This window comes from Asparagus officinalis, chromosome 3, assembly GCF_001876935.1.
Source record: "Asparagus officinalis chromosome 3, Aspof.V1, whole genome shotgun sequence".
Classification (NCBI taxonomy): domain Eukaryota; kingdom Viridiplantae; phylum Streptophyta; class Magnoliopsida; order Asparagales; family Asparagaceae; genus Asparagus; species Asparagus officinalis.
Window position 1 is genome coordinate 4,130,438 of NC_033796.1, and position 11,768 is coordinate 4,142,205.

The 11,768-nt window shown below is 39.5% G+C and overlaps 2 protein-coding genes across 4 annotated transcripts; one reads left to right on the top strand and one right to left on the bottom strand.

Moving 5' to 3' along the window:
• Positions 7,198–11,549, top strand: LOC109832520. Its single transcript, XM_020399870.1, has 2 exons — positions 7,198–8,223; positions 11,069–11,549. Exon 1 carries the CDS (start codon positions 7,198–7,200, stop codon positions 7,969–7,971), a length of 774 nt encoding a protein of 257 aa, XP_020255459.1. The 3' UTR covers positions 7,972–8,223; positions 11,069–11,549.
• Positions 8,331–11,062, bottom strand: LOC109832704. 3 transcript variants are annotated; one of them, XM_020400106.1, is made up of 3 exons: positions 10,936–11,062; positions 8,680–10,764; positions 8,331–8,584 (listed from the first exon to the last, which is right to left on the bottom strand). In XM_020400106.1, the coding sequence occupies exon 2, from the start codon at positions 10,004–10,006 to the stop codon at positions 8,861–8,863; it is 1,146 nt and encodes a 381-aa protein (XP_020255695.1). In that variant the 5' UTR covers positions 10,007–10,764; positions 10,936–11,062; the 3' UTR covers positions 8,331–8,584; positions 8,680–8,860. The 3 variants fall into 3 exon arrangements, with proteins under 3 accessions (XP_020255695.1, XP_020255696.1, XP_020255694.1); XM_020400107.1 differs by having other exon boundaries at positions 10,336–11,062; XM_020400105.1 differs by having other exon boundaries at positions 8,680–11,062.

Genomic DNA, 11,768 nt, shown 5'->3' on the forward strand with positions numbered 1-11,768 from the left:
AAGAGAGAGATTATGACTCAAGGCATACCCACTTCGATTACAACATATAACAACTTTTCCGCTATGTGGTTAATTGAAGAGCTTCAAATTCCGGACCACATATAAGGGGACAAGCACACTTTCCCTTTGTGGAAACCCCAGACAGATTAGGCAATGAGGCTGGAAAATCATTAAATCGTCCATTAATAGAATAGCACTGTAATCTAAACGATTCTTTTAAATGGGGCATCAATATGTTTACCAATAACCCTCAGAACCATAAGTTGTTTCAGCTCCATCAAATTAGAGGCTCTAAGTAAAACATCAATATCCATTTTCCAGGGTGCATGTTTCACCGGTCATCACTAACTGAAAGTATCATAAAATCGGCTGTTTCAATACAAAGCAATGGAGGTAACATTACTATATGGCATTAACAACTGGCCCATAGTAGGCACCAACCAGAGCTCATTACCCAAATGGATTGAGATCCGTCACTTGAACATGACGCAGTCTTACATTTCTGCAATCTTCGGCAAATCGAGGATAAATTTTTATCGAAACATGCTTGCCAAGCTACCGCATCAGCAGGATGTCTGCAATTTACGCATATCTACGCCGATCTTGCCTTGGCCACCTCATATTTTTCGCACGTTTCTTTGTTCATGTACAATCTTCGCAATCTAAGGAGCTTATGGAAACATGTCGAAGCACCTTGGTTGGAATTTTCTTCTGGTTATCCTCTGTCTCCGTTGTAATCCTTAATTGAAGAATTTGTACGTGTGTTCTCCACCTAGAAACTCGCACATGTCGGACCCCATTCTTCAAGGTCTTTATGCCTTGTGGTAGCAAAATACAATCATCGGACATGCACCAATCTTATTATAATCTAGACAGAGGCAGCGACAATCTTCTCAGCTTGATAAGTTGTTTGGCGGTATGCTATTCACACCCTCCAGGTATTACAGTTCGAAAGCAAATCAAGAAGCATTTCAAAATAATTATCTGACATACCGCTAAGTGTCTTAATGTGTAGGAGTTTTAGCATAATGAAATAATCTGGAGTACTAAGGTACATCCCTCATATAAGTCCTTTTCACTATCTTCTAGTAGCTTCAATATTCGTTCTATTTCTGCTTGAGGAATGCATATCATCAATATTTTCGGCACTTCCATCATCTCCCTACTTCTTCAGCTTCAACATCGATATCATCTTCACTTTTATCTCCGATATCATCCTCGACATTATCAATCACCCTCAATTCTATAGGTCGAGGGAAAAATATCATTCAACATTGTTTCTCTGTGTCATCTATTCGTTTGTCCACCGACATAAGCCGACACGCACATTTGGATCCTCATCTTCAGTGATACCTTTCCCCATGCCAGTTCCAATATTTATATTTTTTCATCAAAACCTTGATTTCATTAGGTGGATCCGTACATCATTACTATTCAGCAATTTCAAATTCCTACACATGCAACAAGGACAATACATAGCACCACTTGCTAATTTTCTCGGATTCATTTCTGCATATCGTATGAAGGCTTCACATCCCTCCTTGTATCGCGTGTCACGAAAATCTAATGAAGCCGTGGGATATCTATCCATGATTTGTCAGGAATTACCCTCATCTGTAAATTATATATAATTATTACTTACGACAAATCACACAACTACTAGTACATTCATGACTCTTATACATACAAAACAAATCTAACATACGTTCATATATCATTTAAGCAATATAAATTTAGTTCTACATAAAATATATTTGAAACGTACGTAGAAACTAATTACAACCAATTGATCGGCTGTCATAGAGGCTTCTATCCATTAAGAATATAGTAGTGCGCTTACATCCAACTTCATATACTTTGTATATTTGCATTTTCTTGAAAATTTCGGCAGCACCTACCTGCTGTTCTCCCTGTAAACACTGTGCGGATGTTATTATGGCGTAATCAGCAATAGCCCGAAACGCAGAACAACATACGCTTATTGTACACGGAGAACAACGACTACGTGCTGCCAAAACTTTCAAGAATGAAAATATAACAAAGTATACAAAGTTGGATGTATGCACTACTATATTCCTAACCCGTCCGAGAAGGAACAGATCCAATAATTACGAATTTCAGTACCAAATTTTTTATTCCTATAATATAAAATAAACGCTCATTTTTGGAAAAAACTTCGTCTCCTACCCCAATCTGAGTCGTATATCATATATTCATAAGTCCAAATAATTGGATGTAATTATTGGACGGAAGTCTAGGGATAACGTATTTTTTATTCACCTAAATTGGATTATAACACATTATAAAAATTTATAATGTGTTATATATCACTCCTATTTTTTACAAAAAATTATTTCAACATATTTTCACATCACAGAACTTAAATAATCACACATACTTATAGCACGAATGAAACTTAAATGAGTTAGGGTTTATAAAGTGTTTATACAAAATATGATTACTGGTGTGTAAAATGAATTAACCATGTAATTAAGTTAGTGTTTTCAGAATTGAACCTCGTTTATTTTTTTTATCATAAATTAGGGTTTCTAAACTAAATTCAACAATTAAAATAATAATAATTTAAAAATTCTAAAGCTCGGTAGAAAAAACATACCTTTTAGGCAAATGAAAGACCGGACACTGTGCGGAGGAGGAGGGGCTTGCCGAGGGGGGGGAGGGAAGGGGGCTTCGGGGGTGGGTGTGGTCGGCGAGGAGGGGAGAATGGGGAGGGGCTGCCGAGGGGGGGAGGAAAAGGGGGCTCGGGGGGTGGGTGGTGGTCGGCGAGGGGGAGGGGAGAAATGGAGGGGGCTGCCGAGGGGGGAGGGGGAGGGAAGGGGGTGGTCGGTAGAGGGTGGTCGGAAGGGGGGAGGAGGGAGGGAAGGAAGGAGGAGCACCAGGGGGGAGGAGGAAGGGGGGGGGCATGCCGAGGGGGAGGGGAGAAAGGGGGGAAAGGGGTGGTCGGAAAGAGGGGGGGCTGGTCGGAAAAGGGGGGGAGTGGAGGAGGGGGAGGGGGGAGGGGGGCGGGCTGCCAAGGGGGGGGGGCGGGAAGGGGGTGGTCCGGAATGGGGGAAGTGCGGGAGGTGCCGGAGGAGGGGGGAGGCCGTCGGGAGGTGCCGGAGGAGGGGGGGTCGGAGGGGGGGTCCGGGGGGGGCGAGAACGGGCGGGGGGCAGTCGGAGGAGGGGGTCGCAAAGGGGGCTACGAGAGGGGGGAAGTGGGGGGGGGAAGGGGGGAAAAAAAGTTGAATTGGGGGGGGGGGGGGGGGGGGGGGGGCGGGTCGGCTGAAGAGGGGTTTAATTTGCCCTAGCAACCTAGACCGGAATTTCCGTCTAGGTTGCCTCAACCTAGACGGAATTTCCGTCTAGGTTGACAGATCAACCTAGACGAAATTCCGTCTAGGTTGACCTAATCAACCTAGACGGAAATTTCCGTCTAGGTTGAGTAACCTAGACGGAATTTCCGTCTAGGTTGATCTGTCCGTCTAGATTAAACAAACTAGACGGAACATTCCGTCTAGTTTGTTTCAACCTAGACGGAACAAACTAGACGGAATTCATTGCGCGTCTAGTTTGAATCAAACTAGACGGAAAAATATTCCGTCTAGGTTGTTCCGTCTAGGTTGCTAGTTTTTCTACTAGTGCCTCTTGTTGCTGCTACTATTGTGGTGGTTCAAGGAAATTTTAGGCAAAGAGGAACACATAGAATGAAGATGACAAAAAGTATTCCTAGGATCAACTTACGAAGTTAGGATCAATTGGATAATCCAGGTAATGTATATACTCATTGCTATTGATATGAAGATTATATAGTCTTGTATGATTCATATCTTACTAATTTGCTCTCATTTGTATAAAGAATGCACCTATATCCCCTTCCAGTCAATTTTATGCACTTAATATAGATCCTAATTAAACTTTAACTACTTCTAATACTTGATTGCCTCCTCTTCTTGAACTAGGCCGCACCTTACCCTTCAAGTAATCAATCTTCTGCTAGAAATAAAACTCTGGAGCCCTCGGCTCGATGTTATACTTCTTGCAGAAGCCACCCACCTCCTTGCAAAGGAGAATTTTTTTAAAAAGACCCTTTTTAAAAAATAATTAGCAAAATCAATCATTTCTTGAAAATATTAGCAAAATCGACCACTTTTTGGCCAGCCGGCCAAAAAAAGCTCGATTTAGCAAAAATATCAACTTAAATTACACGGGACTAATAGTCCCATATAATTAGTTCTCGTGAGCAGTGTTGTAAATAGCGGCCAATATCGGGGCTATAACGGGGCGAATAGCGGTCGCGGCCCTTCAACGCTATGCGTAGGGGTTTCGCGGCTGGGTTTAGCGGAAAAAACCACTATGCACTCGAATAGCGCGTAAAAGCGCTTAAAAGCGGATAAAAGCGCTTAAAAGCGGATAAAAGCGGCTAAACCCGCTATCAAACGCATATGATTTTTTCGCCCCGAACCCGCCCCGAACCCGAACCCGACTTGTTAAACACGGATAAAAGCGGCCACGACGAATCCCTCTCTCCCACTCCCGCGGATAAAAGTGGCCACGACGAATCTCTCTCTCCCACTCCCGAGCCCTAATCCCTCTCTCCCACTCCCGAACCCTAATCCCTCTCTCCCACTCCTGTCATCTTCTCCGCTCCAAGCTTCGCAGCTCCGCTCGACCTCGCCGCGACTTCATCATCTCTGCAGCTCCGCTCTAGGCTCCAGCGAACAGCTCCGCTCCAGACTCCAGCGAATAGCTCCGCTCCAGGCTCCAGCGAACAGTTCCGCTCGAAGCTCCAGCCTCCCTCTGCCGATTGCAGAGCTTCAGTTACTGTCGCTCCAGCTCGAGCCAGGACAGCCGCTCCGACTTCCGACTTTCGACTTTTGACAAGCTTCCCTCCGGCGTCATCTCCATCTCTGTTGGCTAGATCTGCAACAGAGGAAAAGATATAAAATCTCCTCTAAACCTTCTCATAGTTTATCTGTCTTCCCTTTCAATGAAGTACAATCAGTGTTGTAAATAGCGGCCAATAGCGGGGCTATAGCGGCGCGAATAGCGGTCGCGGTCCTTTAGCGCTACGCGTAGGGGTTTCGCGGCTGGCTTAAGCGGGAAAATCCGCTATTCATTCGAATAGCACGTAAAAGCGGATTTTAGCGGGTTAAAAGCGGGTTTTCGCGGTTAAAAGCGGATTTTCACGGTTAAAAGCGGATTTTCACGGTTAAAAGCGGATTTTTGTTGTTAAAAGCGGCTAAACCCGCTATCACACATATTATGATGCTATATTTCTTGAATTTCTTCATAGTTTCATTCATACAACAAGCTTATTAATTGTTATTTATTGATAATACAAGAAATTTACAACTAATTGATTTTTTAGATTTTTTTATGAATTTTCATATTATTTAGGATATTTAAATATATTTAAATTTGACCGCTATTTGACTGTGCGCTATTTGCCGTGATTTCGCCGCAATAGCCCGATATAGCCTTAGCGGTACCCCGCCGCGACGCGCCGCGATCCGCTATCAGCAACCTTGAGTATAATTTCATCTTTTTTATCCTATTCACTATCTGATATTTTCATAAACTGATTTTTCCGTATTGTCAGTGGTTGATATCTTGTTGATCTTTAAACTTGCACTAATAAGCGTAACTAATAGGAGGCTTCTTTTATGGATATTTTTTGTTGGGATGTTCTAATTAGAAGATACTTACTCCATTCTTTTATGGATATTTTTTGTTGGGATGTTCTAATTAGAAGATACTTACTCCATCATAAGATGAATGCCACCATGTTATGGTTATAAAAAGTTTGTACTTCTAATTAGAAGATACTTACTCCATCATAAGATGAATGCCACCATGTTATGGTTATAAAAAGTTTGTACGTTTTATCCAATAGGTAGGCAGTTTATTATGTTTGCCTAAATGAACACTGGACATATTTTTGTATGGTTATTTGGAATTTGTGGTTGTGGGTTCTTTTGTTTCGCTATTGTTTACATGTCCATTAGAATTAGACATTTTGTGCTATACAGTTGTTAATACTTGATATAATGGATATTAGGAACATCATATCATTGCTAATGCTTTAGGATAAAATATCCTGGTCTCTTAATTCCATATGTAAACCCTCTCTATTATGAATTAATACTTATATAATGGATATTGATGAATCTTGGTATTTTGAAAGTGAAATTCTCTATGATATTTAACAATTCTTCCCACTGAAAGTTGGTGTTTCCATCTTTATTAGACACGACACGTTAGTACACTTGTCTTGGACCCTTGTTTGATATTTACAGATGTTTAACCTTTACTCACATGAAAATATACGTGAAATAATTTAGGTCACTGAAATTAATTGTTATATATTAGTTGTTACTTGTTAGAGGCACTTCTTTGTGGACTTCTTGAATTTCTTCATAGTTTCATTCATACAACAAGCTTATCAATTGTTATTTACTGATAATACAAGAAATTTACAACTAATTAATATGTATGCGATGAACGGCTTGATCTTCATAATTAGTAGCTGCAAAGGAGAGATCAGTGCCCTTGAGATTTCCAACTTCTAGAAAACCTGTATAATCAACATTTGAAATCAATCAAATCATTATAAATTTATAACTTATTGAGTTATTGAATGAATGAAGAAATATAGCATATTTATTTATTGTATGAATAAAGAATTGAAGAAATAATACAAGAAATCTCACACTGTAAAGTTCTACTGTATATATATTGATAAAGAGTTCTCGCCGTTTTCCTTTGAGATTATATATATTGATAAAGGTAAATATTGTAATTGTAAAGTTCTACTGTTCTAATACTTATATTGTTATTTGTTCTTGTTCATTGAATAGGTATAATTTCAGCCATTATATGGAATTGTCCTCTACAGCTTCAAATTCATTGATGAGTCCTTAAAATCGAGAGTCAGGTAGCTCCCAAGGCCGACCAAATCTAGCTGCCGAGGCTCAAGCTTCGGTTCAACACCCACATCCGCGCCCTTCAGATGATATTGGATGGGATTGGGCAATTTATCCAGAATGGCCAAAGAAGAATAAGATCAAGTGCACTCTGTGTGGACATGAAACCACTAGTGGCATTTCCCGCCAGAAAGAGCACTTAGCTGGTAGCCGGGGGAATACAAAACCATGCAAAAAAGTGACACCTGACATTATTGCGAGGGTAAAAGAAGCAATGGCTGAAACTAAGGGTAAGAAGTCAGACAATATAAGATTTGAGATTGAGCGTAGGCAGGAGGTCGATATTTCTAGTTTCAGAATTGAGACTGCGGAAGAAATCACTAAGATTGGAAACAAGAGGTCCCGTGAATTTGGAGCTATCCATCGATATGCTACATTCTTGCCAGAGGAGCCTACATCATCTTCGACTATGAAGCAAACAACAATTGATGTAGCTGAGCGCAAAAGAAGAAAGGAGTTGGTCCACGAATGGGTCTCTCTTTGGACCTATGAAGCAGGAATTCCATTTCATGCATTGATGCTCCCTTCTTTCAATAATATGTGTGAAGCTATTGGTAAGTTTGGTCCAGGTTATGTGGGACCGACGATGTATCAGTTGAGGGAGCCTTTGTTGAAGAAGGCAGTATCACGTACTTCAGTTGGTTTGGAGCCACATAAGAAGCTTTGGGAGACTAACGGCTGCACATTGATGACAGATTCGTGGATTGATCGAAAACACAGATGTGTTATGAACATGTGCATTTATTCTAGTGCCGGGGTTATCTTCTACAACTCGATAGAGGAGTCTGATGAATCTCATACCGGAGATTTTATTTATAAGTGGGTTGATCAGTGCATCCAGGAGATAGGGGCAGACTATGTTATACAAGTTATCACTGATAATCACTCAGTGAATATGGCTGCAAAGGAGAAGCTAAAAAGTGAGAGGCTGAGAATCTTTTGGACTTCTTGTGCGGCACACAACCAATCTCATGTTGCAGGATATTGAAAAATTAACAAAATTTAAGAATACAATTGAGAAGGCTCGGGCTTTGACTGTTTTTATCTATGGCCACACCAGGACTTTGGCACTAATGCGTAAGTGCACGAGGAGGAAGAACATTGTCAGGCCGAGCACCACTAGATTTGCTATCTCATTCCTCACACTAGGAAGTCTATTGGAGAAGAATGATGCACTGATGGCCTACGTTACCTGGACTCGGGTACGAGTATCCGATACGGGTGCGGATCCGAGTGTCTGGTATGTAATTTCTAAAAATTTTGGATACAGGGACACCGTCCTAAATTTCGATACGGGTACGGGGATACGACAATAAAAATATTAAACTTTAAAAAAATATTCTCCAAAACAATTGCATCAAGTGCATTAAAATTAGAAAGTTAACATTCAACAATCAAAGGTTCAATGGAAAACCAAATATCAAAGGTCCAATGGAAATCTAGTGCATAAAAAGTAAAAAAACACTTCCACAACATCAAATCGTCTCTAACATCAGCCGACAACTTAAGCTCATAAGTCAAAAGAAATGGCTTCGATCTCAGGCTCATTTAGGGAAAGCTCAGCAACTTCCAATATGCTATCACCATCCATAGTGTCTCCCCTAAACAAAAAAGGCAAACAATAACAATAGTTACAAGGTTTAAATTAATAATACACTAATTATAACTTATAAAAAAGCAAATAACAAAATCTTACCAATATCCCAATATCTGGATGGACCATCAGTGTACTCTTTTTGCTTCCGAGAAAGCAATCTTAAGTTGTTGTGAATGTAAACAAGATCTTCCAACCTTTTAGATGCCAGCCTATTTCTTTTCACAGTTTGAATGGATCCAAATGTGCTCCAGTTCCTCTCACAACAAGAAGAAGAAGCAGGCTATGAAAGAAGTTTAAAAGCTAGGCTCTGCAACAATGGAGTTGTGGAGTCATAGTTAGCCCACCATGACAAAGGGTCTTCATATGCCCTGGCTGTCGTGACGTGAGGCTCGCTGAAGTTTTCTAAACTGCCAGAAAATGTACCATATTCTAAAAAGACTCTTCGAGCATCATCTGAATTGGGGAAAAGTCTTTGTAGACACTTGTTTCTGTTTGTTGAGACCTCTTCATCTTCATTTGGAGCAACTCTTCGAATGCTGTTTCCCCCTCCTTGAAGCCATTCTTCAGTGTAGTACCTAGGAACTAATGAGTGTGCCATACAATGTAGTAGTGTGTTGCTCTTGTTCCATCTTGACTCGATGACATGCTGAATTGCATCAAAAAAACTTGACTGACCTGACACTAAGTCGACACCTTCATGCTCAAAAATAATTTTCTTGACTTCTTCTATCATAGTATCCCACATATCATACACTAAGTGCAACACCGAAGAGTCCATGTCAGCGGCCCTTAAAAAATTCATCATTGGCTCTGTAAACTTGAGTAGATAATCAACTTGATCCCACCATGCATCACTAACCAACAAATCTTTCACCTCTCTAGCTTTAAGTTCAATGGGATTCCTCCCATTCACCTTAAATTTCTTCCAATCGGGGTCCATCACAGTTTTTTCAAGAGCATCTTTCAACCTTTGTATCCTTGTGGCCATCACAATTTTTGAACCAAATCTAGTTTCAGCTACTTTTAAGAGTTTCACATCTGCATAACGCTCAAAAATAGTAGTTGATAAACCATGATTTAGGATGAAATAGTTGATTTCATTCACTTGATGCACCAACTGTGATATCCACTGACATTCAATATAGTGAGAAGCTCTCTCATTAGGTTCACATATGGATTTGAGAACCAAATTCAAACAATGAACAACACAAGGTGTCCAAAAAATGTTAGGAAATTTTCTTTCAATTATTGCTCCAGCAGCTTTATAATTAGATGCATTATCAGTTATGACCTGCACAACTTTACTTTCACCAATGTCTTCTATTACTTCAGTAAACACACCTGCCAAATATTCAGCATCTTTACTAAGCACCTCAGTAGCATCAATTGCTTTCTGGAACATCGGACCGGCAGCAGAAGCTATCATGATGTTCACCAAAGGCTTTGAGTGACGATCTTGCCAACCATCTGAACATATTGATGCACCTTTTTTGACCTAATTATCTCTGATCGGTTGTAGTAACTTGTCAACATGTGCTCTCATTTGGACTAGTAAAGTTGTTCGAAGTCTCTCAAAAGTAGGAGGAACATACCCATGAAGATTTCCATTGGCCAACCTTTGAGAATATTTTCTAAAGTATGGATTTCTTGCAAAATTAAAGGATAGCATACCTATATAGAACATCATGGTTAACCTTTGGCTTTGAGAATATTTTCTAAAGTATGAATTTCTTGCAAAATTAAAGGATAGCATACCTGTATAGAACATCATGGCACATTCTTTGTCAGCTTCTTCTCTTTCTAACACATTGAAGGACATCTCCAGTGACCCTTTTCTTTTCTTTGGTTGAACTAAATCAGAACCTTCAGGAAGAGAAATATAATCCTGCTTTTGTTTTACACTCAGAGACAAATTCCTTTTCTTATGTTCAGCTTCATCATTTTCTTTCTTAATCTCACGGTATATGTCCTCTGTTATTCCCTTGCAAGCTTGAACACCTTGGTTGGGAATTTTTAGCAAATGCCCTTTAACCTTGGAATAGGAAGAAGTTACTGTTTTATTACAATATTTGCATCTCCACACCCTATTACCACCTCCACCAGTGGGTGTGGATAGAACCTCAACATGACTCCACAATGGTGTATCATCAAATCCTTTGTTCTTAATTGGGCGTGACATTGAGCCTAGAATCAATTACAAAAAGAAAAATATATAAACATAGTTTCAGAAAGCATAATTCAAGGAATAAATTCTGAAAAATTAAAGTAAATTAACTTCCACAGAGCTTTACAAAAGAAAATTAGAGAGCATGATTCAAGATTAATGTCTGAAAAATTAAAGTATTTGTTAGATACCTGATCAGAATTGTAGATTTGGTAGCCTCCTCTCTGTAAAATTCGTTTTTTGATTTTCAGTTGTTTCTCTCTCAATTCTCTCAGAAGTTTTGCAATTTAAGATTTGCAGAACATTTTTTGTTTTGTATTTCAGGTGGGGGTCGTATATTATAGGAGAATTACAGATATTGGAAGAGTCGGATAGGGTAAGACGAAGCTGTGAATCGACTCTTTGGAGTCAGTTTTCACGAATCTCGATGGGAAAATGCAAGCGGCAAGAGGCAACTTGGTCAAAATGTTTTCATGGGTGTTGGAAAAAATCAAACGGTGGACGGCTAGGATTAACCATGGGCGGCGAAAAGATTGATCCGAATCAGCAGGAGGGGAATAGAATATGGTGAAGTGGATTTAGGCAAACTCTTTTATTTTTTTCTTTCATTGAGAAAGCAAAGTCATTAAATGATCATGGGCGGCGTGCTGCAAGCCTGCAGCTAGCTTTGATTTTTTTCATTCTACCCCCCCTTTTTCCCATTTTTTCACATAACTGTAGCATTGTCTATTTATCTCTTGTTTTTGTCAAAAAATAACATATATTATTTAGTAAGTGATATTTATGTTATCCTATCTTAAAAACACTTATAATATTTATCTTTTTTCTAACTCGTGGATAATACTTATTTTTTTACGGGTTAAGATGATTTAAACCATTGATGGTTGATAATCATTCTAATCACATGTAGATCATATTGTTCAAAATTATCGATCATCAATAGTTATTCTAGTTGCATATGATTGTTATCTAACTCAACATATTGATCATAATGTTTAAAGAATTAAAGTCATCAAAGTTAGTT